Source organism: Nasonia vitripennis, chromosome 3, assembly GCF_009193385.2.
Source record: "Nasonia vitripennis strain AsymCx chromosome 3, Nvit_psr_1.1, whole genome shotgun sequence".
NCBI lineage: Eukaryota > Metazoa > Arthropoda > Insecta > Hymenoptera > Pteromalidae > Nasonia > Nasonia vitripennis.
In genome coordinates, this window is record NC_045759.1 from 24,707,819 (window position 1) to 24,730,439 (window position 22,621).

The 22,621-nt window shown below is 42.5% G+C and overlaps 4 protein-coding genes and 1 long non-coding RNA gene across 12 annotated transcripts; 2 read left to right on the plus strand and 3 right to left on the minus strand.

The window, feature by feature from the left end:
* Window positions 1-263: 263 nt before the first annotated feature.
* LOC100122996 (THO complex subunit 2) lies at window positions 264-8,817 on the plus strand. 2 transcript variants are annotated; one of them, XM_001606553.6, is made up of 26 exons: window positions 264-574; window positions 892-935; window positions 1,068-1,159; window positions 1,247-1,360; window positions 1,446-1,561; window positions 1,625-1,755; window positions 1,844-2,223; window positions 2,304-2,482; window positions 2,576-3,168; window positions 3,246-3,480; window positions 4,571-4,688; window positions 4,788-5,132; window positions 5,228-5,512; window positions 5,597-5,709; window positions 5,804-5,999; window positions 6,078-6,206; window positions 6,287-6,673; window positions 6,749-6,918; window positions 6,987-7,125; window positions 7,189-7,294; window positions 7,384-7,421; window positions 7,491-7,610; window positions 7,694-7,754; window positions 7,963-8,030; window positions 8,233-8,297; window positions 8,623-8,817. In XM_001606553.6, the coding sequence occupies exons 1-26, from the start codon at window positions 510-512 to the stop codon at window positions 8,651-8,653; spliced, it is 4,320 nt and encodes a 1,439-aa protein (XP_001606603.2). In that variant the 5' UTR covers window positions 264-509; the 3' UTR covers window positions 8,654-8,817. The 2 variants fall into 2 exon arrangements, with proteins under 2 accessions (XP_001606603.2, XP_008206524.1); XM_008208302.4 differs by having other exon boundaries at window positions 355-574; window positions 6,990-7,125.
* Window positions 8,807-10,854, minus strand: LOC100679451. The gene is made up of 4 exons (XM_003426316.4): window positions 10,450-10,854; window positions 9,698-10,352; window positions 9,489-9,619; window positions 8,807-9,420 (listed from the first exon to the last, which is right to left on the minus strand). The coding sequence occupies exons 1-4, from the start codon at window positions 10,482-10,484 to the stop codon at window positions 8,922-8,924; spliced, it is 1,320 nt and encodes a 439-aa protein (XP_003426364.1). The 5' UTR covers window positions 10,485-10,854; the 3' UTR covers window positions 8,807-8,921.
* Window positions 10,434-11,211, plus strand: LOC103316145. Of its 2 annotated transcripts, none has more exons than XR_004227270.2 (2): window positions 10,434-10,608; window positions 10,850-11,104. It is a non-coding gene; the product is annotated as an uncharacterized LOC103316145 (long non-coding RNA). The 2 variants fall into 2 exon arrangements; XR_001728950.3 differs by lacking the exon at window positions 10,434-10,608 and adding an exon at window positions 10,639-10,736 and having other exon boundaries at window positions 10,850-11,211.
* Window positions 11,212-11,786: 575 nt separating this feature from the next.
* On the minus strand, window positions 11,787-13,572 carry LOC100123015 (calumenin). Its single transcript, XM_001607751.6, has 4 exons — window positions 13,183-13,572; window positions 12,513-13,077; window positions 12,306-12,421; window positions 11,787-12,228 (listed from the first exon to the last, which is right to left on the minus strand). The coding sequence occupies exons 1-4, from the start codon at window positions 13,402-13,404 to the stop codon at window positions 12,040-12,042; spliced, it is 1,092 nt and encodes a 363-aa protein (XP_001607801.2). The 5' UTR covers window positions 13,405-13,572; the 3' UTR covers window positions 11,787-12,039.
* LOC100123026 (monocarboxylate transporter 9) lies at window positions 13,472-22,130 on the minus strand. Of its 6 annotated transcripts, XR_004344764.1 has the most exons (6): window positions 21,255-22,129; window positions 18,159-18,392; window positions 17,762-18,068; window positions 16,905-17,698; window positions 16,230-16,799; window positions 13,472-13,577 (listed from the first exon to the last, which is right to left on the minus strand). XR_004344764.1 is itself a non-coding variant. In XM_032598435.1 (5 exons), the coding sequence occupies exons 1-5, from the start codon at window positions 21,394-21,396 to the stop codon at window positions 16,318-16,320; spliced, it is 1,956 nt and encodes a 651-aa protein (XP_032454326.1). In that variant the 5' UTR covers window positions 21,397-22,129; the 3' UTR covers window positions 13,826-16,317. The 6 variants fall into 6 exon arrangements, 5 of the variants coding, with proteins under 5 accessions (XP_032454326.1, XP_016839052.1, XP_032454328.1 ...); XM_032598435.1 differs by lacking the exon at window positions 13,472-13,577 and having other exon boundaries at window positions 13,826-16,799; window positions 18,159-18,389; XM_016983563.3 differs by lacking the exon at window positions 13,472-13,577 and having other exon boundaries at window positions 13,826-16,799.
* Window positions 22,131-22,621: the final 491 nt, after the last annotated feature.

Below are 22,621 nucleotides of genomic sequence, written 5' to 3' on the forward strand. Positions count from 1 at the left end.
TTCTTCCTGCAATTCTATTGTTACTGCTCACGTAATGCGACTTTTAATGGTATATTTTGACTACGCCCATATAGTAACGCACAGAAGGTTTATTAATTATCCAGTTAGCATTGCAAGAGACCCTGAAACAAATCTTACAATTAGGAATATTATGATGAAAAAGCACTTTTCAGCACTTTTAAGAACGCTTGTAACGCGTTCGCGCGCGGCATCTCTCGCATAGTCTCATGCTCATCTAGCGCTTATCACATGCTCGCAGCTCGCTGCTCGCACGGCGCACGCACATCTGGCTGGCATCGCACCTCCTGTCTACGTTCTCCGTGGACTTATGGTCCGGAAGCGCGAGCAGAGAGCAATGGAGTCCAGCACTGTTTAACCTGCGGGCAATGTTGACGCGGTCTGTGTTATTTGGCTGAAAAATATCGTCCGCGTAAAGATCCTCAGTGCAAAAGAGCGCAGTCGAATGAGAAAATCGCGCGTGAGTCGCGCACTAGTATACCGCAATCATCATGCCAGCTAAAACGTGGAACGCCGAGTTGTGGAAGACCTGGGACAAGCAGGGCAAAGCCGAGTTGTAAGTCAGTTATTATAAGTGTCCCGCGGTCCTAAAAGTACACATTGCACAAAGTACCTGCGGTACATCGGTGAGCGCCACTGCATCAGGGCGTGCTGCGTGCTGTAGGGAGTCGCGTATAAAAAGGAGCAACGGAGACCGGGAGCTATATACGCGCGAGGCTTGCTCTTTTGCGATGCGTGGGCCCCCATAGGTACCTACTGCGCGCCGAGTATATAGCTATATAACGTGAGAATGCGAGAGGGGGGACGCGCAATGGCTATAGAGAATAAGTTATAATCGAGAGATTAATATGTCAATTTGTCGAATTTTTGCAGCCTCAAGTTGATTAAGCTGAAGCACAAGGAAGGCAATGCTGCAGGTGAGTCTTGCTCTTTCTTGCTCGCCGTACACTTCAAACAGTTTCCACTGCAGTGGCTTTCATTTTTTCTTTCTTTCTACAAGGTCGCTAACTGACTGATGACTGACTGTGCTCTGTCTGTTTATGTTTTAGAATGGAGGAGAGGCCTGTACGAACTGATCTTGAATGGAATTCACGGTGCTGTGAAGAGGGATGGTGTTGTTACGACATTAGGTGAACTTGTGGTTAGTCATCTCTGCTTCTTTGCACGTTATTGATGACAATATTGAGGATTGCACTGTTTATTTCAAAATTTTCACACTTATCTGTAGGCCATAGATGGAGCGATTCCTTCGGCGGTTGTGGACCTCTTTACTCTAATCGATGCTGAAGTCCAAGGGGAGAATAGAAGTAACTTTTATTACATTGTCAAGGAATCAGAGAAGGTAGAATAATACATTCATCGCGTAGTTCTGCAAGAGCAATCTTCCATCCGCAATGTAACTTTCATCTTGTATTTTCTGTTCCTAGTTCCTTACAGATCGTATTTTAAAAGAACGCCTTGATATCGATACGCTTCAAGATGTGGGAACATTGAAAAATTTAAACTTTCAGACAAAGTTCATCAAAGTCAAGACAAAACTTTAGTATGTATCCAATATTATATAATCTTTAGCAGCACCGCTCTCATTGCTCTTTGCATTTTTCAGTTACAAACAAAAGAAGTTCAATCTGTTCAGGGAGGAGAGCGAAGGTTATTCCAAGCTCATTGTAGAACTTAACCAAGAGCGTTCAGAATCTGAAGTGGAGTCAGTTTTAGAAATAGTCAAATCCCTTATCGGTACCTAATTTATTGTTTATAACTCACCAAATTCAGCATCAACCACAGCGACATGCAATACATAAATCATATATACCATTGTTTCTAGGATATTTTAATCTCGATCCTAATAGAGTCCTTGACATACTGCTTGAGACTTTTGAAAATAGACCACAGGATGCAGCTGTATTTATACCTCTCATAAGATCATATATGAGCGATCAAGAGGTTTTGTGCGAAGTATTAGGTTTCAAGTATTGCTGCACAACTAATGCAACACCTTTCTCTTTACAAAAAGTCACAGCTTTGATGCTTCAACATGAAGTAATTAATTTGGACGACATACTGTCTTGGCTTGTACCCGATGACAAGATAATAATCAGAGATTATGACAACGATATGAAACAAGCCAAGGAATACGTGAGGAAGATGAGCGTGATCTCAACTAAAGACAAAGAAGAAGAGAAGGAAGAGAAGGAGCCTATTGTGGTGAATTTCAGTTGATAACAAAATTTATTCAATTTTTCTTAGTTACATCTGCTTATGAAACTTGTATTTTTATCGAGCAGGATAAGTACTGCAATAATCAGAAATTTGGACTTTGTGAAGCTCTTTTAGAAGTTGGAGCATGGGATGTTGCTCTCAATCTTTTTAATAAATTCCCCGACTACAGTCTAACGGACCAGAAACCTATTGCACTGGCACTTTGTAAAATGATTCACGCACTCATAGAGCCCGTCTACAGGAAGTCAGTAACTACTAATACTATTAATACTGCAGAGAGATATGTTTTAACGATCCATATTTTTTTTTTTTTTTTTTTTTTTTTTTTTTTTTTCAGACACTGTATAATATCGCCGAAATTGCCAGGGCGGAAGGTCCCACCTCTTCAGAGTCCCCTTGCACCGAAGCCCCTGACGCGTTTGGAGGATATCCACGATCACCTGCTGCCGATGCTGGTGGCGCTCGGACCCAATCTTCATCATGATCCCGTCCTGATGTACAAGATAATGCGGCTGTGCCACGTTGCGATCAAGCAGTGCACGCTCGATGCCAACAAGCTGCCCGTGGCTAAGGACAACGCGCTCTACTGTGACGTGCTGACGATCCTCGATGTGGCTCTACTGCCCTCTCTCTCCTTTATGGACTGCAACTGCTGCGTCGCCGAAGAGATATGGAATATCCTTAAATGTTATCCCTACCAGAATCGCTACGCGCTCTACGCCAGGTGGAAGAATGACACGCCGTTGCAGCACGCATCGCTTCTTAGGAAGCGAGCTGACGCCCAGAAGAAGATAAAAAATGTTATCAAGAGGGTGAGCAAAGAGACCATCAAGCCCGTTGGGCGATCTATCGGAAAGTTAACGCACTCGTCGCCCGGCGTGTTATTCGACTATGTCATTGTGCAGATTCAACTCTACGACAACTTGATAGGTATTCATTTTCAAATACATCAATAAGCTTATTGAAAGTAACGATTTTGTTAATGCCATGATTTGCACGATATCCAGGCCCAGTCGTCGATTCGCTCAAGTATCTCACTAATATTTCGTACGACGTCCTCGGATATTGCTTGATAGAAGCACTGGCAGGAGCGGAAAGAAATCGATTCAAGCACGACGGGACTAGCATATCCCTTTGGTTGCAGTCCCTTGCTTCTTTTTGTGGAGCCATATTCAAAAAGTACAACATTGAACTGACTGGCTTACTGCAGTATGTCGCTAACATGTTGAAGGCTCAAAAGAGGTAAAATTGGTTTCATTTTGGTTATACGACAAAATATTTTCATTTCTTTTATTTTGCCCATATCTTTCATCAAAATCCAACATTATAAAATAGAATTTAATCAATTCACAAGGCTGTTTCACATTGAATGTAACATACAGTGTCGCACTGGCAATATGTCTTTTTCTTTCATATACAAGCAGCTTTGTATTAAAGCAGCCTTGTGTCCAAAATTGCAGATCAACGATCTGAATTGAAGACACTGTTCGGGTGTGCGCAGGTCGTCGTCATATCGTTGTTATAAATACTATAGTAGTATTACGCTCAAACCACCCAAAAGACTGATCTGCAATGCAATCTCAATCAGATTTGGAGAAATGAACTTTACTCTACACGTGACGTTTAAATCTGTGATGATTATGTGTATGTGCGTGTGGAACAAAAGACGATTCAATTTAAGTTTCTTTCTGTTGTCGCGACCAACAAAGTTTCAAAGTTCGCAGAAAGAGTCATACTTCATACTAAATTCTAATAAATTTACGTAAAGTTGCACGTGAAAAAAATATCTTCGCACTCATCCCGATCTCATCAATATTCGTGTGCTTACCAAAGGTGAGGAAAGGAAAACTAATCGCGAATTTTCTACAGACGTACTGAGAATATTCTAATTCATTGTATTTTCAGAGCTTCATGTATATCCGATAGAAATCCGATGAGAATTCGGAAATGGCGTTTGTTTTTGCTCCGTAAAATATTCCGTTTAGTATTGGCTGCATATGATGCGAACCTGCGCGCGGGGGAAGCAGTTAAAGAAATTGCGCGCGGAAAGATGACGATACGTGTACGCAACTTAGTTTCGCCGATGGACATCGTCTGCTTGTATATTTCATCAACGGGAATAAGTGATCTACGGGCATTTGTTTGAGTTTGTGACTTGACTTGTTTTCTTAAATTAATTAACAACTCTTCTGATTTATGTACTGCTCATGTTGTACAGTACGCGCGGGGGAAAGCGAACGTTTTTGTTTTGCATTCTAATTTTTCAATGATAAATCATCTCTAGTCGCTATCATCATCAACGTAAATTAATTCTGTTGCGTTGATCTTTCAGTTTGGATCTTTTAATTTTAAAAGAAATCGTTCAGAAAATGGCAGGCATAGAAGCAGCAGAAGAATTGACTTCAGACCAACTGGATGCTATGGCTGGTGGTGATCTCTTGCGTATCGAGGTGACGAATTATCAAAATACAGTAGTTTCGTAATAAACAGTGTGCCTTTATTGCGCAAAAGTATTAAAATATAAATGTGTGCGTTGCGTGTGTATTCAGGCTGGATACTTTAGTCAAGTTAGAAACACGAAAAAGTCATCCCAAAGACTGAAGGAAGCTTTAGCTGAACACGATTTGGCAGTTGCTCTCTGCCTGCTTATGGCGCAGCAAAAGCACTGCGTGGTATACCGAGAAACGGAGCAATCGCACCTTAAACTCGTTGGTAAACTGTACGATCAGTGTCACGACGCACTGGTACAGTTTGGCACGTTTCTGGGATCGACAATGACAGTGGACGAGTATATTGGAAGGTTACCATCCATTCATTCCATGCTTCAAGACTATCACATTCACGCAGACGTCGCATTCTTCTTGGCACGGCCAATGTTTGCTCACGCAATTTATGTAAGAAATGCTGAAATTTTAACAACATGCTCGTGATGCGCCTGTGTCGAATGCAACGCGCGGTATTGAAAATGGTATTTCTTCTTTGATTTCAGATCAAGTATGACACACTTCGCAAGGCAGATCCAAATTACAAGAAAATGCCTTCGACGATGAAGCAAGCCAAGTACGCCGAAGCTGCACAAGCAGTTATGGCACCAGTTGCTCAATCCGTTCGTCCCTTGCACCCCCTCAAAGTCTGGGAAGACATTTCGCCTCAGTTTTTGGTTACGTTCTGGTCGTTGTCCATGTACGACTTGTACGTACCAGCAGATAGTTATCAGCGGGAAATCAACAAATTGAAACAGCTTGCCACGCAAGCTGCCGATTCGAAAGATTTGGTGCGTGTTATTTTTATACAAGCGTTTATGATGATAAAGATGGACAAGCTTAGATCATGGTAGTACTTGTTTATATTGTTTCAGACCGCAAGCAAAGGAAAGAAAGAGCAAGAGAGGTATACAACGTTGATAGAAAAACTGCAGGACGAGAAGAAAAAGCAGGAAGAGCACGTTGAAAAAGTTCAAGCTTACTTAAAGTATATATGACGCCGATGACGACACGTTATAGTATTAATATTTCATTTCAATTCATTAATTTCTTAATTTATAATACATCTACTGTATTTACAGGCAAGAAAAGGACTCTTGGTTCTTGTCGAGAAGTGCAAAATCTGCCAAGAACGAGACGATAACACAATTTTTGCAGTTATGCTTATTTCCGCGCTGTACTTTCACAACTGTAGATGCCATGTATTGCGCCAAATTTGTACATACAATACATTCTCTGAAGACTGCAAATTTTTCCACTCTACTTTGTTATGACAGAGTGAGATTCATTTGCGTTTAATGATAATAATAGTAATGTTTCAAGAACTTTGTTCCCTAATGTTTTATAATCTTTTAGCTATTCTGTGATATTACATATTCGGTGACGTCGTGCACAGAAAATGAAGCGCACCGTTATGGAAGATTTTTGTGTGCCATGCTCGAAACAGTGATGAGGTGGCATTCTGAAAAGGCTATATTTGATAAGGTAATGAGCCTTCGTTGTAGACTATGAATTGAATTACTTAATCACACTAACGAACCATCGATCCTCCTCTTATTGCACAGGAATGTAGCAATTATCCGGGCTTTGTGACCAAATTCCGCGTGAGCAATCAATTTTCGGAAGCTAATGACATGGTTGGATTCGAAAATTACAGGCACGTTTGTCACAAGTGGCATTACAAAATTACAAAAGCAATAGTCGTATGCCTAGACTCGAAGGATTATGTACAAATCAGGAATTCTTTAATTATATTGATAAAAATCCTGCCACATTTCCCCGTGTTGGCTAAGCTTTCGCAGATTCTCGAGCGTAAAGTAGAAAAAGTACGCGACGAAGAGCGCAACAAAAGACAAGATCTTCATGTTCTGGCCACCTCTTATTGTGGACAACTGAAGGCCAAAGCCCCTCAGATGATTCGCGAGTCGGATTTCCATCACGTTGGTGACAAAGTAAGTAGTGCAGTGGTAAATAAACCTTTAGTTTTTATGCTCCATTCAAACGAATATGTATCATGTATTTTGAAGGCTGCAAAGGCTTCTGAAACAGCAGGAAGCACTGAATCCAATGTTGAAAAAGTGAGCAATGGCGTATCGACCAAAGAAGTTAATAATGGCGATTCTCGTGCTGATAAAGAAATAACCAAGGATCAAAGAGAAAAGCGCACTACCAGTTCCAGCCAGGCTTATCAACAACAGTGAGTGCAGTACATTTTTATTAAAATTTTTGATGAACAAGATTGACGAAACGAAAATCTTGTTTTAGTAGTAGTGAGAGTTCAGAAAAAAGTAGAAAGAGGGAAGAAAGCAGAGAAGCTTCAGAGTCGAGAGAAAAATATTCGAAGAAAGATGACTACAAGGATGAGGAGTTGCCAGCAGACAAAAAGGATAGAAAGTATTACAAAGTAAGTAATATAAATGTTTTTCTATAATTTAATCGCACAATGAAAATGCACGTGAATTTGTAGGATGAACATTACTATAGTGGATCCGCGGATAACTTTGATCGGGATCTCTCGAGCGTTTCCAATAGTAGCACCAGTTCTGGGCCGATGGCAGACGGACCTGACAGAGGTAAATGTTCATTTGATGCGTTTTGTTATACAATGATATAATCAATTAATTTAATTAATTTAATTAATTTAATCGTGGTAAAATTTCAGAAACGACGAAGAGAAGAAAAGTTGAAAGCACTCCAAAGGTTCGTGTCGCGCTGATAATCCTGCACATTACAAGATACATGAATTAAATAAATTTTGCGTTTATTCAGGAAACTAGTAGTAGACGTACGGAGGCGACTGTAGAGAAGAAAGAGCGTTCATCGGCCAAAGCAAAGATGCGCGAGGAGCAAAAAGAACTGCGGAGAGAAAAAAAGCTTGGCAGGAAAAGAGTAAATATCTAATGATGATAATGCTTGATGTTTAGTAGATTGTAATCAGTGTATGATTAATTTGATTTCTTGATAATTTACAGGATAGGGGAGACGATATAATTATTCCAGCAGAACAAAAGAGACGAAAAGATGATGACCGGGGTTCGTGATTCGAGACATTATACATATATAATATATTAATAATTTAAGAGTATTTTCACGCAAACGAATGTCACGAATGAATTTATTTTATTACAATGATGGGCATACATCTAGAGCAAGAATCGATTAGTTTTAATTTCGACTTTATGAGATTTGCTAAATATACGAGAATTTTTAAGATCATTGGTATAAAATTCCTTCCTTTCAGCAAAGGGAACCACCACCCATCAAAACGGAGACATGCCTGAACACAGAGAAAAACATCACTATAGTAAGGTTGGTAAAATGGGGAAACTATATAGCGATGCATTTACACAGTTTTTATGAAAATAACGTAAACACAACTGAGAGAGAAATCTTGTACGAAATATGAAACTCTGATTAAATTCAACTCAGACTGAATGATAATTTGATAGTGACTGTTCGTATAGTATGCAGAGTAAAAAATCTTTACAACGAATGCTCTGTGTATTTTCAGGAAAAATCACCGTACGCGAAGGAGCGAACACACGAGCGGGAGGGACGCGAAACCCGTGACAAACAATATCCTTTTAATACAAAGTATTAAATTTTGTGGGTGTGTGCGTGCATCATGTTGTAGATTGCAACCCTTTTTCTTTTGTATTGCTTTTTCTTTTACGTGCATAGTCCAAGCTGGAGATTTTTTTGCTCGGCAATTTTTCCCTCATATATATATATATATATATATATATATATATATATATATATATATATATATATATATATATATATATATATATGAATAAAAAAGACGAAATTAGGAGCGTTACTTTTTGTTTGTCTGCACGTTTTAAAAAATTTCCACAACACCATGTAGCTGCAATCATTTTTCTTAACCAATTAATACCAGAAGAAGTTCGGACCCCAAACGAAGATGATGCAAAACAGCAGCAGATGGAATTTGACTTACATTTTATATTGCTACGTTTGAATGTTGTATGTAATTAATTTAGAATTCAACAAGTAATAAAGAAAAAATAGTGATCAATTTGTATATTACGTTTACGCCCAATTTTATATAATAAAAAGTATTTCAAACGAGTATAATCTTTGTATTTCATTTGTACTTTTACAGTCTTGCAATTATGTATAACTTTCATATTACACAATTTATTGAAGTATACAGTTAACGGCTCATTCGTAAAATCATCGAGATGTGTTGCCAATAAAATTAAAGTAATACTGATCCGCTTTCATACTCTCCTCCTCCAAACGACGTAGTCGCATCTTGGCATCCTGGAGTATGTCTTCAGTCGAGCTACTTTCGCTAATTATCGTATTTGTATTGAGAACCCTTATCGAAGACACAGGCACCTGCGCATCTACGCTCAAACGTTTTAAATGCGTCTCTTCCAACTTTCGCGACAGCTGTAAAACTTTAGCTGTTAATTGTTCTATTCTCCATCTTTGTTCTTGTACCAGCCCACTCAAGTCGTGTTTTTCTTGATTCAAAAGATTCGTTTCATTTCGCGCGTAAACAAAGCTTTTTTCAAATTCAGTCTGTATTACGGCGTCTTTCGTAGTTAAATTACAATCCCCCCTATCCACCACTGGGGGGATTTCCTTCTGCACTTTCAAAAGTTCATTTTGCAACTTTTTCATATCTCCTTCAAAGTTCCGGTAACTGTCGCGTTCTTTTTCTAATCTGTAAACACGAGGAATAGTAAAAACGATTATAAACAAAAAAAAAAAAAAAGGAAAACAACTTTCTACCTGTTTGCTTCTTGTGACAGTAATTTTTCCTTAATTGCCAATTCCGTTTCCTTTTGCACAAATTGCAAATACTGTTGCCTCTTTGTTTCATCGAGCTGTTTCTGTTTTATATCGTAGGTGTGCATTAATTTCTGAGACGAGAATAATATTCTGTTAGTTTCGAAGAAATGCATAAATCTTACTAAAAAAAACTTGTAAGCTGTGATTACCTGAGCTTTCTCCAATTTATCTTGTAAGATTGTAAGCTGTTTCTCCATGATTAATGTCTGCTCTTTTAATTCATTTTCCTTTTGTCTCAATTGGGCATTGAATAAATCTTTTTGTTGAATCAACTTTTTTTTGGCAGCTTCAAATTTTTTAAAGGTTTTGCGCAATACATTTTCTTTATGTGATTCGTATCCATCTGTACTGTTTGTTGTGGCGCACAATCTGTCTTCTACTGTTTTAGTCCACTGTAGTATACAAAGCAGCAGAGGCAAATCGCTATTTTCATATTCTTTAATAATACTTTGACCTTTGGCCTTGGTAGGTTCTATTCCTAATGTTTCTAATGTATGGCAAACGTAATCACTCTGTAATTTTTGCTTTGAACCGGAGCTGCTGGTACTTTCGCTACCACCACTCTGTTTTACATGTTTATTAAAATTAATTAACAGAGGAGCTTCGCTAGCTAATACCGATAATGTATAAGCATAGTTACGATTCCAAAGATACTCTGCTATAAGTAAATCATAAACATACTGTTTCGCTGACTTTGGAGCAGTCTTGTCGAATTTTTGCGCCAAATCTCTATTTTTTAAAGCATTTACTAAGTTCTGTCTAAGATGTGTTTGAATATTTGAAATAATTCCACACTTGTCAAACCTACGAAAAAAGAAAAATTATTCTCATTTTATAATATCAATCAATAAAAATGCTCGTAAACGTAACCTATACGATACACAATTTTTTTTTTTTTTACCATGAATAAACGGTGGAATAATAATCATTTTCCATTACGTATGCCTTGAATTGTAATCGACATGCGAATATAAGGAAAACGAATTGTTATAATAATATTTGAGTAACGTAATACATATCTGACGCTTCACGAATGCCCGAGTCCGCCAGGTGCGCGTGCGTAAGTATATAGCATATAATATATATTAATAGAGAATACTGCAGGACGGAAATGGCGCGAAGAAGTAAAGAGTAGTGAACATATGTACACATTTATGTGTTTATTCAACCAAAGTATACAATGTGCGGGTGAATAACCAATAGAAAAAATTAATCTCACATTCTAAACAAAATGAAAAACTAAACTAAGTAAAATTATCCCTATAAAAAAAGAGTATGATATTCTAGATGATAAATTGCAGGGCATAATATCATCATTATCAGCAGCAGATCGACATGCACATGCCTCGACAACGTGACCTCTTATCTGAAATTAAAATTATTTAAGTTTTTCTCTATTAATTTTCTTCTATTTATCCTACTTTTTATAAAATGATGTACCTTTTGAGTAAAGCATCCATTATCTAAAGCGTCGAAACCTTCGATCATTTTGCCACAAAAATAACTGATGTTTGCAACTGTATGCGAATAAAAATTAAAAAAATGTAACTCTGTAACTATTGCATTTTAAAATTCATCTTGTTACCTTTATTATTGAATGTATATGTGTATTTTATGCAACTGTAACCTTCTTGCAAATCACAATAAATATCTGTTCGCTGTTTATTTAACCAAAGATCAGTGACATTTGGAAGTGTTTTGCTTACTGGAATGAAATTTAATTTTATTAATTTAGAGACGTAGTAAATAAAACATAATTATGAATATAAATATACGCATGGAACTCACTAATATGTGGCTTGATACAGGGAACACCTTTATACGCGGGGTCTGAACAATTGATCTTTATTTTTTCATCATATGTTGATCCAAGCCATGACATGTGAAAACACGATGGATCATTTTTTGTATGATATTTGGTGTAATTCACAAACTCCTGACCTGATGAAATTCATTGTTCTTGTAATGAAGAAATATTTTTATGTTTTGAAATTTCAATAATTTAAGATTACCCAAAACAGAATTGATAACAGCAGGAAGGACAAATAAAGAAATCCAAAAAGTTACTTTTATCATTTTGTATAGAATAATGGAACCTCGGAGAGAGTATTTTAGTATCTGACAGTATCAGCTCATACCTGGATTATTTGTGACTGATAAGTTATCTCCCGTTTACAAGGAAGTTGATATATTGTTCCGCTGTGCGAGGTGTCAAGAAAAACTAATCTATACAATATGTCAAACTTTAAAAATTTATAAATTTATTTTTATTCCTTTGGACAATCTTTCTTATCTACTAACTGTAAAAATATAAATATTAATATCATCAAAATAGCAATATTCGCAGCACATGTATAATACTATTAAAGGCTATCGATGATGATGCAGTTATCAATGACAAGCATTTCTTTTGACATAGAGAGAGCCGAGTTTCTCAACTTTGTCATGTATATACATTTTTGTTTGTTATTCTTTTATTAATAGAAAATCATTAAAATTCATCATGCTTTGCTAAAGCCTCGCCGAAATCTGTAGCCTGTGATCCGACAAAAATATCATATTTTTCTAAAATTTCTTCCTTTGTCAGTTTATGGTCAGCATCCGAGTCTGCTTCATAAATTAGATGACGAGCTTCTGCTTCAGCATGGTCAAAGTCATCCGGTAAAATCCAGTTTTTAACCTGGGTATAAATGAGAACAACTGTCTTGAGTATCCTATGTGAAATGAAATGAAAGGTTGGAAAAAATTTCAACTCACCTCATCATTATCCATAAAGCCATCGCCATCTTTGTCGCGATGCGTAGAAAATTGCTCCTGTTCGTTCTTGACCCATTCTGGTACTTCCTCTCCTTCTTCACCTTTGTACATGTCACCTGTGCAGGCAGAAAGGTTAACGAAGAGGATGTGCACGGGCATATGAGAAAATGGAGGAGTCAAGTATCAGGTGAAAAAAACAAGAATTACCAATGTATTCGGCGAGGGAAATTTTGCCATCCTTATCAGTATCAATATCTTCAATGGTTTCAATCACCACAATGTCCTTCATGTAATCAGTCTCCTCTGGATGCAAGAAAGCGGCAAATTCTTCTTTTGTCAGAGCATCATCGCCGTCCTTGTCAGCAATGGACCAGCGCCTTCTCTCTCTCTTTTGCATGGTGGCGTAAGAGTAATTTTCATCTTGCTTATCGATCTTTTCTGGATCCGTCTCGTCAAGGAAACCATAGATCCTGCCGCGGTACTCTTGCCAGGATACCTTATCCTTGCCGTCCGGGTTATGAGATTGCCACTGTCTCTCTGTATCATCCCTACTGTAGCGCTGCTGGGTATACCTGATCCAGTCTTTCAGCTCTTCCTGAGTAACGTAACCATCCTTGTCTTTGTCGATTTTGTCAACTATAAGGCCTAGCCTTCTCGTACTTTCTTCGGGACTCAGCTGCTCGAAGCTTTTTGCTTCCTCCCCCAGAAATGCTTCGTGATCATAGGCTGGGTTGTGGTTCGAGTTTATAAAGTGCTCTTGATCGCTCAGGTCCTGAAAGCAGGTTATATGAATTATATGACAAGGAGAGAGGGAGAGAGCGAAAGATAGACAGAGCACAGCTCTTTATATATTATACGAAATTATACGAAATTATACCTTATCCAGAACACGGTCTTTGCGTTCCTCGTCGTTCTTGGGCAGGGCCGTGGCGGCGACGACTGCCGCGAGCACCAACAGCTGGAGCACGAGCCGCCTCATTCTGCGTACTTGTATAAGAAAAGCGTTCGACGTGAAGCGAGGAGGACGAAGACGCCGACTGCAGTCGAGTCGAGCTCGTGCGGGCAGAAAGAAAGCAGAGCCGAGAGGCAGCCCATGCATAAAGTTCCCCCCCGGAAAGGCGCCGAGTCGGCTTCTCTCCAGGCTCCGCACACATCATCGGAACATTGTCGCGCCGGCCGCCGAGCGCTCCACGGCGGCTCTTCGGACATTACGCAGCTGACGTCGCTGACGCGCCTATTCTTCCGCCTCTCAGCTCAGTAGATGGCTTTTCTCTGTTATATTTATATGCATTAGTATTGGTAAGACGTGTTTGCCTCCCCCGACCCTCCGGCGATCTGGCTGTGCCCCCACAACTCCCGCTACACGATTGTGTAATATGCTTTTTGTATGCTAAAAAATCTAAAAAAAGACATGCTCTGCATTCCATTCTTATTGTCTAATATTTTTACGCAATTTGCTAAATGTTAGGTAAGGGCTGATATATATATATGGTGTATAAAGGAATGATACATTAACACCGTTTCTTCGTTACTGCGACCATTTCGTCGTCTATACTGTTTTATTCATAACAAAGTTAATATTTCTCGCGCGCGACGGGCGTGCAGCTCCACAGCACAACGCAATTACATATATATATACTTTCCTCCAACGTGCCTGATTGACACACACACACACACACACACACACACATATATATATATATATATATATATATGTGTGTGTGTATTTACAAAAGTAACTGCGATTCGCTAGTAAAGGATGAATCCGCTGACGTTTGTGCTATTTTTATTCATATACATTTATATGTATTACATCGCTAATATATATATATATATATACACATAATTGTTCGTGTATGTACATATATAAGTACTTTCTCGTGTATGCAGTCAGTATTACAATTACATATTGTGCAGATTTCGCGGTTTTGTAATCTATATAATATAATAGTGTATAATACGGTAAAAGATTTGCCTTTGTAGTTAAGTATTACCTATTGTGTATATAATAATAATAATCCGCGTATAAGGCAAGACATCGTTCACGCTCTCATTACATCTGCGAAAATATTCGATCCGCAGAGATACACAAAAGTGTCTTTCACAGTTATAAAATGGACATTCATACGGCTTTTCTCTTTTATTTGCTATTACTAAAATATATACTTTAGTTGAACAGAGTAGGCGACGAATCTTTATCGTTTCGCCAATGACTGAGCTTAAACAAATATTATAGGATATAACTTTAACCAAATGAGTGGCGTTTGGCGCGATTCTCTTTTTTAAATTATTCTCTTTTCTCATTTGGTAAATCAATGGTTTACCAAAATCGGCGGCACGGTCAGACAATCAACGGATCTTATTTGGAACACGGCATATTTTTCATAATGCATGTACGCAGTTTTTAGAAGAAAGCTCGGTTGTTAACGCGCGCATAATACATTTGTAACAATTCTCTAAATTAAGGCTGAGATCATCAAAGCCTTTCCATTATATCTCACATCATACACTTGCGCGCGCCTGTTGAATAAAAAAAATTGATTTTAAAACAAGAGGATATACATCGGTGAAGCAGTCGCCACGGGCATCAAATTATGTATACTACAGTTGGATTGGCAACTGTATACCTTACGGAATATACAGCTTTTTAAGATTTAGAGTTGTAGATAGTATTGTAAGTGGCAGTGTCAAAAAAGACGGATTTGATAATAAAAGTTCTACTATAAGCATTAACTTGAAATGTTTGAATCAATATCCGATGTATAAAAATAACGCAAATACGATAATTATAGGGTCTCGGTATACACAAGTAGTTATATAGCAGTTTTATCTTGACAATTGTCGGCTTAAGAATGACAATGGCAACCAGTTGTAAGTATTAAGTATATTCGAGTCCGCTATGCAGATGCAGGGCTTTTGATTCATTCTATGCATCATTATATTCTGCAGTTTATATATTATATATATATATACATATATATATGCACTTTCACGATAACTGCTGGGTACATCCATGCTCCCGAGAGCCCTTAAAATATGAAAATCAAACCACATCAAGCGTCACACAAAGAAATTCTCAATAGTTTCCAGTTGATATTAAAAAAAGTATAGCACGCAAACAAGAGTGCAAAAATGCCTTTGGTGTAAAAATATATATTATTTCATAAACCTGAGCTTTATCATCATTATAATATCCAATTTTGAGATATGTCACTGATATATGTAAAAAATCAATACATCATATATAATATTGATCGTCGGAACCGTTAAGAATTGGCTGTCAAGTATTCATATTACATATCTTAAGCCTTCTATATAATAATAATAATAATAATAATAATAATAATAATGATAATAATAAAAACAAGTATAATAACCTGCACATTATCTTAAAATATAACACAAATACTTGTAAACTTCAAAATAAAGATAAAACAAGATCACAATAGTTAATGCTTTATCATTTGATTAAAATTCGCATTCATACTAACTATAAGTAGTTCTTATGTTTTAAAGGCCGCATCAGCGCATAAGAATAAACCATGTACGCGGTTATAACAGTATTATATAGTCAGGAGTAAACCCTATCGTAGTACATTCTGATGCGCTATGCATTTGTAATGCAGATTGGTAGAAATGCTTCTTATTTTCACAGTTTATGATGTAGATTTCATTATAGTGGTCGTTGACAAATGTGCCAATGATCGCGCAATCAATACGTCGACTGAATGTTCATAGCCTGCAGAATGTTGGAATTGTTGGAAAAATAGTTGACGCATACTTTTTATCCTTAACTAATTTGACGAAATTGAAGTGCAACGTAGCATCAGCTTTGACGATTATTGCTGGGTTAAATTATATACAATATAATTGAGCAATGAGAATCCCTGGGCACATATGCTGAACGCGTTAGAAAAAATTTACCTAGACTCTGTGATAAATTCTAGACAGGGTTCGCCGCTCCTCCAGCAGACGACGTCGCAGTCAGCACCGTCGATAGCCCTTGGAAGTGCTACAACTTGTCGGGCTGCTGCAGCTGCTGATGCGCAGCGGCGGCGGCGGCGGCGGCGGCGGCGGCGGCGGCGGCAGCGGCTCGACTTCTGCGAATGAAAGGCACAAAAGTCCAGAGCAGCGAGCCAAAGATGAGGATGATGCCGAGAGTCGTTATGATCCACGTCATAGTTCCAAAGTGATCGATGATAGAGCCGCAGATCGGTGGACCGACCAGCTGAAGGAGGCCGTTGACGAAGAGCGAGATGCCGTAGGAGGAGGTGAGCTTCTCGACGCCGAGCATGTCGGCCATGACGACCGCGGTGACGCCCACGTAGACGCCCGAGGCCAGGCCGAAGATGCTGCAGTAGACGATGACCTGCGTGTAGTCCTGGGCGACGGGCGTGATGGCCAGCGAGACGCCCGATATGAAAAGGCCGCCAACGAAGTACCAATGCTTCGGCATGAGTCGGGTGTCCGACAAAGCTGCCCCTCCGATGCGACCTGCGGAAAGACGTGCGCGTTAATGTTCAACGAATCAGGTGGCGTACGCGCGGTTGTTGCATCCTGATATGAGCAGGACAGGGGTGTACCGGTAGGGCGCCTTACCTACAAGATCAAAGAGCGAGATGGTGGATAAGAGCAGCGAGGCCTGATATTCGGAGAAGTCGAGCTGTTTACAGTAATTGGCGAGCAGGATGACAAAGTTGGTGTAGCTGATTGCATTGGTCGAGTTGGAGATGAGAATGATGAGGTACATCGGATCCGCGAGGAGACTGCAGTCGAAGAACTTGCTCCTCTCCGCTTGGACGTCTTGGTCCTGCTGCTGCTGCTGCTGCTGCTGCTTGGCCGTCTTTTCCGGGCTCTTCCTGGCAAAGGTCGAGCTGATGGCGTTGAGGGTGAGGGTCGAGGCGTACTCGGGATGCAGAGCCGTGAGGGTGCTGCCGTGAAAGGGCGTGCTGATGTAGTTGAAGGAGGAGGTGCTGGGCGAGAGGGGCGGCGGCCTGGGCCTCCGGCTGAGCCTCTGGCTCTCGGGCACGGCGTGGAGGGCCGGGGTGCTGCGCATCTGCCCGGCCATCTCGCGTCCGCTCACGGGCATGCTGATCTTGCGCGCGCGGGCCTGGCCCGGCTTGTGGTAGTTCTCTAGGGCGACGCTGGAGGCGCTCTTGGGGACGCCGGGCGCCGCGGACGCCGCGGACGCCGCGGGCTCCTCGTCGCTCGGCGGCGGGCCCGTGATCGCGATGCCGACGTCCGCCTCGGCCAGGGGCTCCAGGACCGTCGCCTCCTCCTCGTCGCGCTGGGCCTTGCGCTTCGCCGGGATCAGGTGCTTCTCCACCGGGTCGTAGAGCAGGGCGCACGCCCAGACGTTCAGCGTCACCGCGCCCATCAGCAGCATCACGGTTCTGCAAGCGTTGACGCGTTTTCTCCTGTTATCTCGGCTGCGCGCGCGTGCTGCGTATACATACCTGACTTCGTTTTCCTGCAGCAGCTTAGTTATGATGGGCGGCATGATGATCGAGCCGAGCGAACTGCCGGAGATGCAGAAGCCGTTGGCCAGGCCGCGCAGCCTGACGAAGTACGAGGTGACGATGTAGACGGTCGGGGGAAAGGCCAGGCCTGCGCCGATGCCCACGAATATCCCGTAGCTCCAGTACAGGTAGCCGATGGACGTGGCGAAGTAGGTGAGCATCATCCCGGCCGCGGCGAAGGTGCCGCCGATCAGGCTGACGGTTCGGTACGAGTACTTAACCGAGAGGATGCTCGACAGCGGGCCTGGAAGAGCGCATATAGTGGCGTGCCTATAGGTATAAGCTGCGAAAACAGAACTCGCTGTAATGATGGTATTATAGTCGCATCATGTACCCAGTGAACTGTAGAGAAAGTAACAGAGGGCTGGAATCCAGGAGGCAGCCGAGAGGGACGATTCGAACTGGTCCTGGAAGGCCTTGTAGAAGACACTGAAGGACTTGATGCCGCCGGGGATGAGGACGTTCACCATGACCGCCGCCACCAGGACGAACCAGCCCCAGCCTCCGTCCGGGGGTACCATCTCGCAGTCCGGATCGATCGGCTGCGCTCGCTTCTTCGGCCCCGCTGCTGAAAGCCGAGAGTGAGAGAGATAGAACATTGTAGCGAGTGAGTAATTCATTGGCGTCCCGCAAGCCCACAGGGTCTTTCTTCATGGCTTCCCGCGGCCTGCGGGAAGAGGGAACTGTGGTGATGGGGGCGATTCTTTTGCTGAAGAATCTCGATTCTCAATTATTTTGAAACTGGGAATCGAGAATCGATTCTTTTTCGGTTTTATTTTAAGTGCAAAATACATAATTCAAATTAAAAGTCAAGCCTTTATTTTAATCTCTATCGCTTGCAAAAGCTGATTAAAAGAGTTTGTCGATAATACGTTATTTGGCGTATGTCGGGAGATGTATATCTAAGTGAAGAGAGAGATATATTTGACGATATCGAATAAAGCGCAAAACAAACGTTTCTCATAAATTGTGCGTACATGTGAAAATAAAGAAAAGTCATCTATAAAACTGTATTAAATGGAAGTATTATTGTAAAATCATACTTTCCAAATAAAACAAATATCAATGTAAATATCAAATTTTTTAATCAATTTATAATGTTATAAAAATCGTGTAGTTCTTTTTTAAAGAATCGCCCATCACTAGAGAGAAGCCAAAGGTCGAACCGAATTGTAGCCGGCGGAGCGAGCGGCACTTTCCGCGTGAGCGCGCGCGCGCGCGCGCGCTTTAATTGATTCGATCGGCATCACCGCATCGTGCGCGCGTGATGACGACATCGCGGCCTCGACTATTTTCGAGAAACGGCAATAAAAATAAAACGGCCATTAGCTCGTGCTGAGATCGGGTCTCATAACTCGGGGTGAGGCGGTGGAATAAGGCAGACACAGGCGCGTAAACCGTGTGATCGCGCAGAGTTTATTATAACAGTTCATTCAACGCTCGCGGAACGGACTCGAAGCTCTTGGCCGGTGGTGCCGCTGCCGCTGCAGAGGGCGAGGAGCGCGAGGCTGCTGCCGATGAAGAGGAAGCTCGTCACGACGAGGCTCTGAGCGACGTTCCAGAGGCAGTCGGCAAACTCGCGGTAGAGCAGCCAGCCGAGGCAGCAGATGAGCCCGAGAAGGAGCGCGTGGCCCAGCAGCCGCAAGAGGCACTTGCCCATGCGGACGGATCGGCCGCCGCCGCCGGGCTTTTGCTGCTGCAAGAGGAGCGCCGCGCACGAGGAGCAGAGACGCGGCTGCTGCCGCTGCCTGAGAAAGTAGAAACGCGATAGTATAAAATAATTATCGTTGATCGCAACGTCAAACTCAACTCGTCGCATTCCATGTTGCTCGGCGCTGCGGCGTCTGCAGCCTCGGAGGTTATTGCGCGATACTCAACTGTAGAAAAATACAAAAATGCGCAACTTCGCTTGCATAACTATATTTGTGCAGTGTATATCAGCTGATCTGTGGCACGCAGACTTAAGCGGTTATCTTATCTGCATGGGCTAATCGCGCGAGCTACGCTATGATGCCGCCATCGAGACTATAAAGTATCGGTAATATTCGAAAAACATAAATCTCAAAATACGGTGAACTCGTGCGCGGCAGTCGATTTCAAAATCTGTTGACTCGCCGCAAACTAAATTTGTATTCGGGTCAACTGTGTGCGAGCACGGGGTTTCGTTCTATGACACGCGGCCCATAAATATGACCTTATTATAAATTGAATTTGCCACTTGATTTTATATATATATATATATATATATCTTCTCCGTTTCGACCAAATATACTCAACGACAAACGAGTTGAAAGGCCGTGAAAATAAATAACAGGGCGTATTCAGCTGTGTATCGCTTCACTTGTTGAGTCACACAGATAAACGTACGCGTACAACGCGTGTGTCCGTTCGGTCCTGTAGCTGAACCAGACCTTTTCCTATCGCTCGCGCTGCGTTATAAATTTATTGCTGGCGGACAAATAATTATTAGCAAGCATTTATAATTTTGTTTTTAAGAAAATTGACACGTCTCTTGCAGTCGATTGAACGTCTATTTCACAGACGATCGAGTCTCCTCCACGTGTGCGCTTACGACGTCTCATTTGTCGATAGTTTTTTTATCTCCCGCGGCATTCTTGTTGAAGCACTCGCACGTGCGCGCCAACGCTCGCTTTATATATACATTACGTGAAAATTGCCGGTCTAGTTCAAACGAGATACTTCGAGTTAGGCGCAATCCGATTAAATATCTTTTCGCCCTCGAGCTAGGAACGAGCTCTAATGAACGTGATAAGTAACTGCTTCATTCATGAGCTTATTAGTCGCGTTACACAATGATTCGGTATGCAGTATGCGGCGGCTAAGGCGAAGAAGGGGAGAGCCCGGTCAAGATCATTGCGCTCCCGCGGTCTTATCTCTCATAAGCTCACATAAATTCACGGATGCTGCGCGCGATCGGGTGACGTAATGTGTGGAATCCGTATGAATCGTCGCGCAATCGCAACGTCGTGCGTGTATTGCGAGGGGCCTTTCCAGCTGAGGCTTGACTGCACACGATATAGCACAAAGTGCAGCGGACGAGTTTTTGTTTCGCTTTTAATCGACGCCGCGCAGTAAACGTAGGAACCTTGAATATACAAGTGATGCCAAGGATTTCGGAGCCCAGCACGAACGGGACAGAGCAGCAGCAGCAGCAGCAGCCTCCTGAGTCGTGATAGCGCGGTGTCGCGGTTGCGCGCGCGCACATGTGCCTGCACGAGAGAGTGAGAGACTCATTCCGTTCCGCCGCGCCGCGGCGGGCGGCCCCGACCGCGATGACGCGTGAAAAGCTACGCGCGCACCGATTCGAGAAGCCAGACTCTGCCTCGCGTTCTTAATTACGGCCTCCATACGAAAAATACCGATCGGGTTAGTAGAGGTAGGAGGAACCGTTGAAAGTGAGGGTAATAACCTTTTTTAGCGCTCCCGTTGATCCCCTTCTCTGCATTGCTCTGCTGGGCGACGAGCCGGTACTCGCCCTTCTTGCTGCTGGTCCTGTCGGCTCCGAACTTGATGTTGATGCCGTTGTCCGGCTCCTTGTCCGTCGTCATCATGCTGAACGAGCTTCTGTAGCCTTGCGGCTTTTGCGTGGCTGCGCTGTCCCCCCTCTCTCTCTCGCTCTCGCTCTCTGACGGTGTGTTTCTCGGCTGCTCGTGCGCGACGAGTGTGTCGCTATCTCCCTGCGTCGGTACTCAAAAGACTTGTTGATCCGCAGCCAATGGAGGACTCTCTACGAAGCGGAGCGACTCATGCCCACCTCGGGGGGAGGGCCCCGAACTCCTGTCAGGCAGCCTCGCTTCCTCGCCGATGATGGGCAGTACGCGGCGGTCGGGCGCCGCTGCCCTTTTCACCGCCCCGACACTGGCAAAGGCTGCACGCGCACCTTGACCCGCACATAGACACCCCGTCGGCTCGTGTGCAGCACGTTGATACTTGCGCGCCGCAGCAGCCCACACTGCGTAGTCAGCTGGACGTGCGGCAGTGCGCCGCCGACGTCATCCGCTAAAAATACAGACTCGCACTTTCTCTCTCCACCGCGCTCGTGGAAAAATCGATCCTCCGCGGCGTTTGCAAAAGCTCCTCTAACCTAGATAGCTGTGCGTGCGGTGCGCTAGAACCCAGAGCAGCTGCGAGAACGGTACTCGTAAACAGCTTGTCAGGCGCGCGCGCGCGCTCGGAACGGAGCCAGGGCGAGAACTGATGATGGGCCGCGGTGACTGCAGACTGCAGAGTGCAGGCTCGCCACGCGATCAGCTGAGCCCGTGCGACTGCTAGCCGATAGGTAAGCGGCCGCAAGCGCCTGGCGGCTGACCGACCGACCGAGGCGCCCCCGCTGCGGACTATTTAATATTGGCCCCTTCTCTCTACGAACGCCCACGCCGCTCTCTAGACTGTCTCGGCTGGTTCCCCTGCACTTGTACCTAGCACTGCCTGCTCACTCCGCATATGTTTACAGCTGCGCGCGCGCGATGACAATTTTCAGTTTTGAAAGAGGATGATGACTAACTGCTCAACTCTTGTTGTGCCCACAACTACTCGGAGAAACTCGGGACGAGGATTTTTCCGCTAGTCTGCGCGCACACAGAAATAATTCCCAATATGTAGAGGAAAAACACAAACCGCCTACGATTGCGGCTTATACCTAAAGAGTAGGTAATCGTAATGATTCACGCCTCATTAGAGTCGCGATAAGTGCGCCAGATGAACATGCCGGAATATGAGCAAACAAGGCAGTAGACTTTTGCAAGTAGCTATATGTATAGAATCGCAACTCAAGTG

Coding starts and splice junctions, on each gene's coding strand:
- LOC100122996 (XM_001606553.6), top strand. CDS start 510: ATGCCAGCTAAAACGTGGAACGCCGAGTTGTGGAAGACCTGGGACAAG. Junction 6,919..6,986: donor AGCCAGGCTTATCAACAACA/GTGAGTGCAGTA, acceptor ATCTTGTTTTAG/TAGTAGTGAGAGTTCAGAAA. Junction 7,755..7,962: donor ACGAAAAGATGATGACCGGG/GTTCGTGATTCG, acceptor CCTTCCTTTCAG/CAAAGGGAACCACCACCCAT.
- LOC100123015 (XM_001607751.6), bottom strand. CDS start 13,404: ATGCATGGGCTGCCTCTCGGCTCTGCTTTCTTTCTGCCCGCACGAGCT. Junction 13,078..13,182: donor AAGACCGTGTTCTGGATAAG/GTATAATTTCGT, acceptor ACCTGCTTTCAG/GACCTGAGCGATCAAGAGCA. Junction 12,229..12,305: donor GCTTTATGGATAATGATGAG/GTGAGTTGAAAT, acceptor ATTTATACCCAG/GTTAAAAACTGGATTTTACC.
- LOC100679451 (XM_003426316.4), bottom strand. CDS start 10,484: ATGGAAAATGATTATTATTCCACCGTTTATTCATG. Junction 10,353..10,449: donor TATTCCACCGTTTATTCATG/GTAAAAAAAAAA, acceptor CTTTTTTCGTAG/GTTTGACAAGTGTGGAATTA. Junction 9,421..9,488: donor CTGTCACAAGAAGCAAACAG/GTAGAAAGTTGT, acceptor TCGTGTTTACAG/ATTAGAAAAAGAACGCGACA.
- LOC100123026 (XM_016983563.3), bottom strand. CDS start 21,396: ATGATGACGACGGACAAGGAGCCGGACAACGGCATCAACATCAAGTTC. Junction 18,393..21,254: donor CAACGGGAGCGCTAAAAAAG/GTTATTACCCTC, acceptor CTCGGCTTTCAG/CAGCGGGGCCGAAGAAGCGA. Junction 16,800..16,904: donor CTCGCTCTTTGATCTTGTAG/GTAAGGCGCCCT, acceptor GTCTTTCCGCAG/GTCGCATCGGAGGGGCAGCT.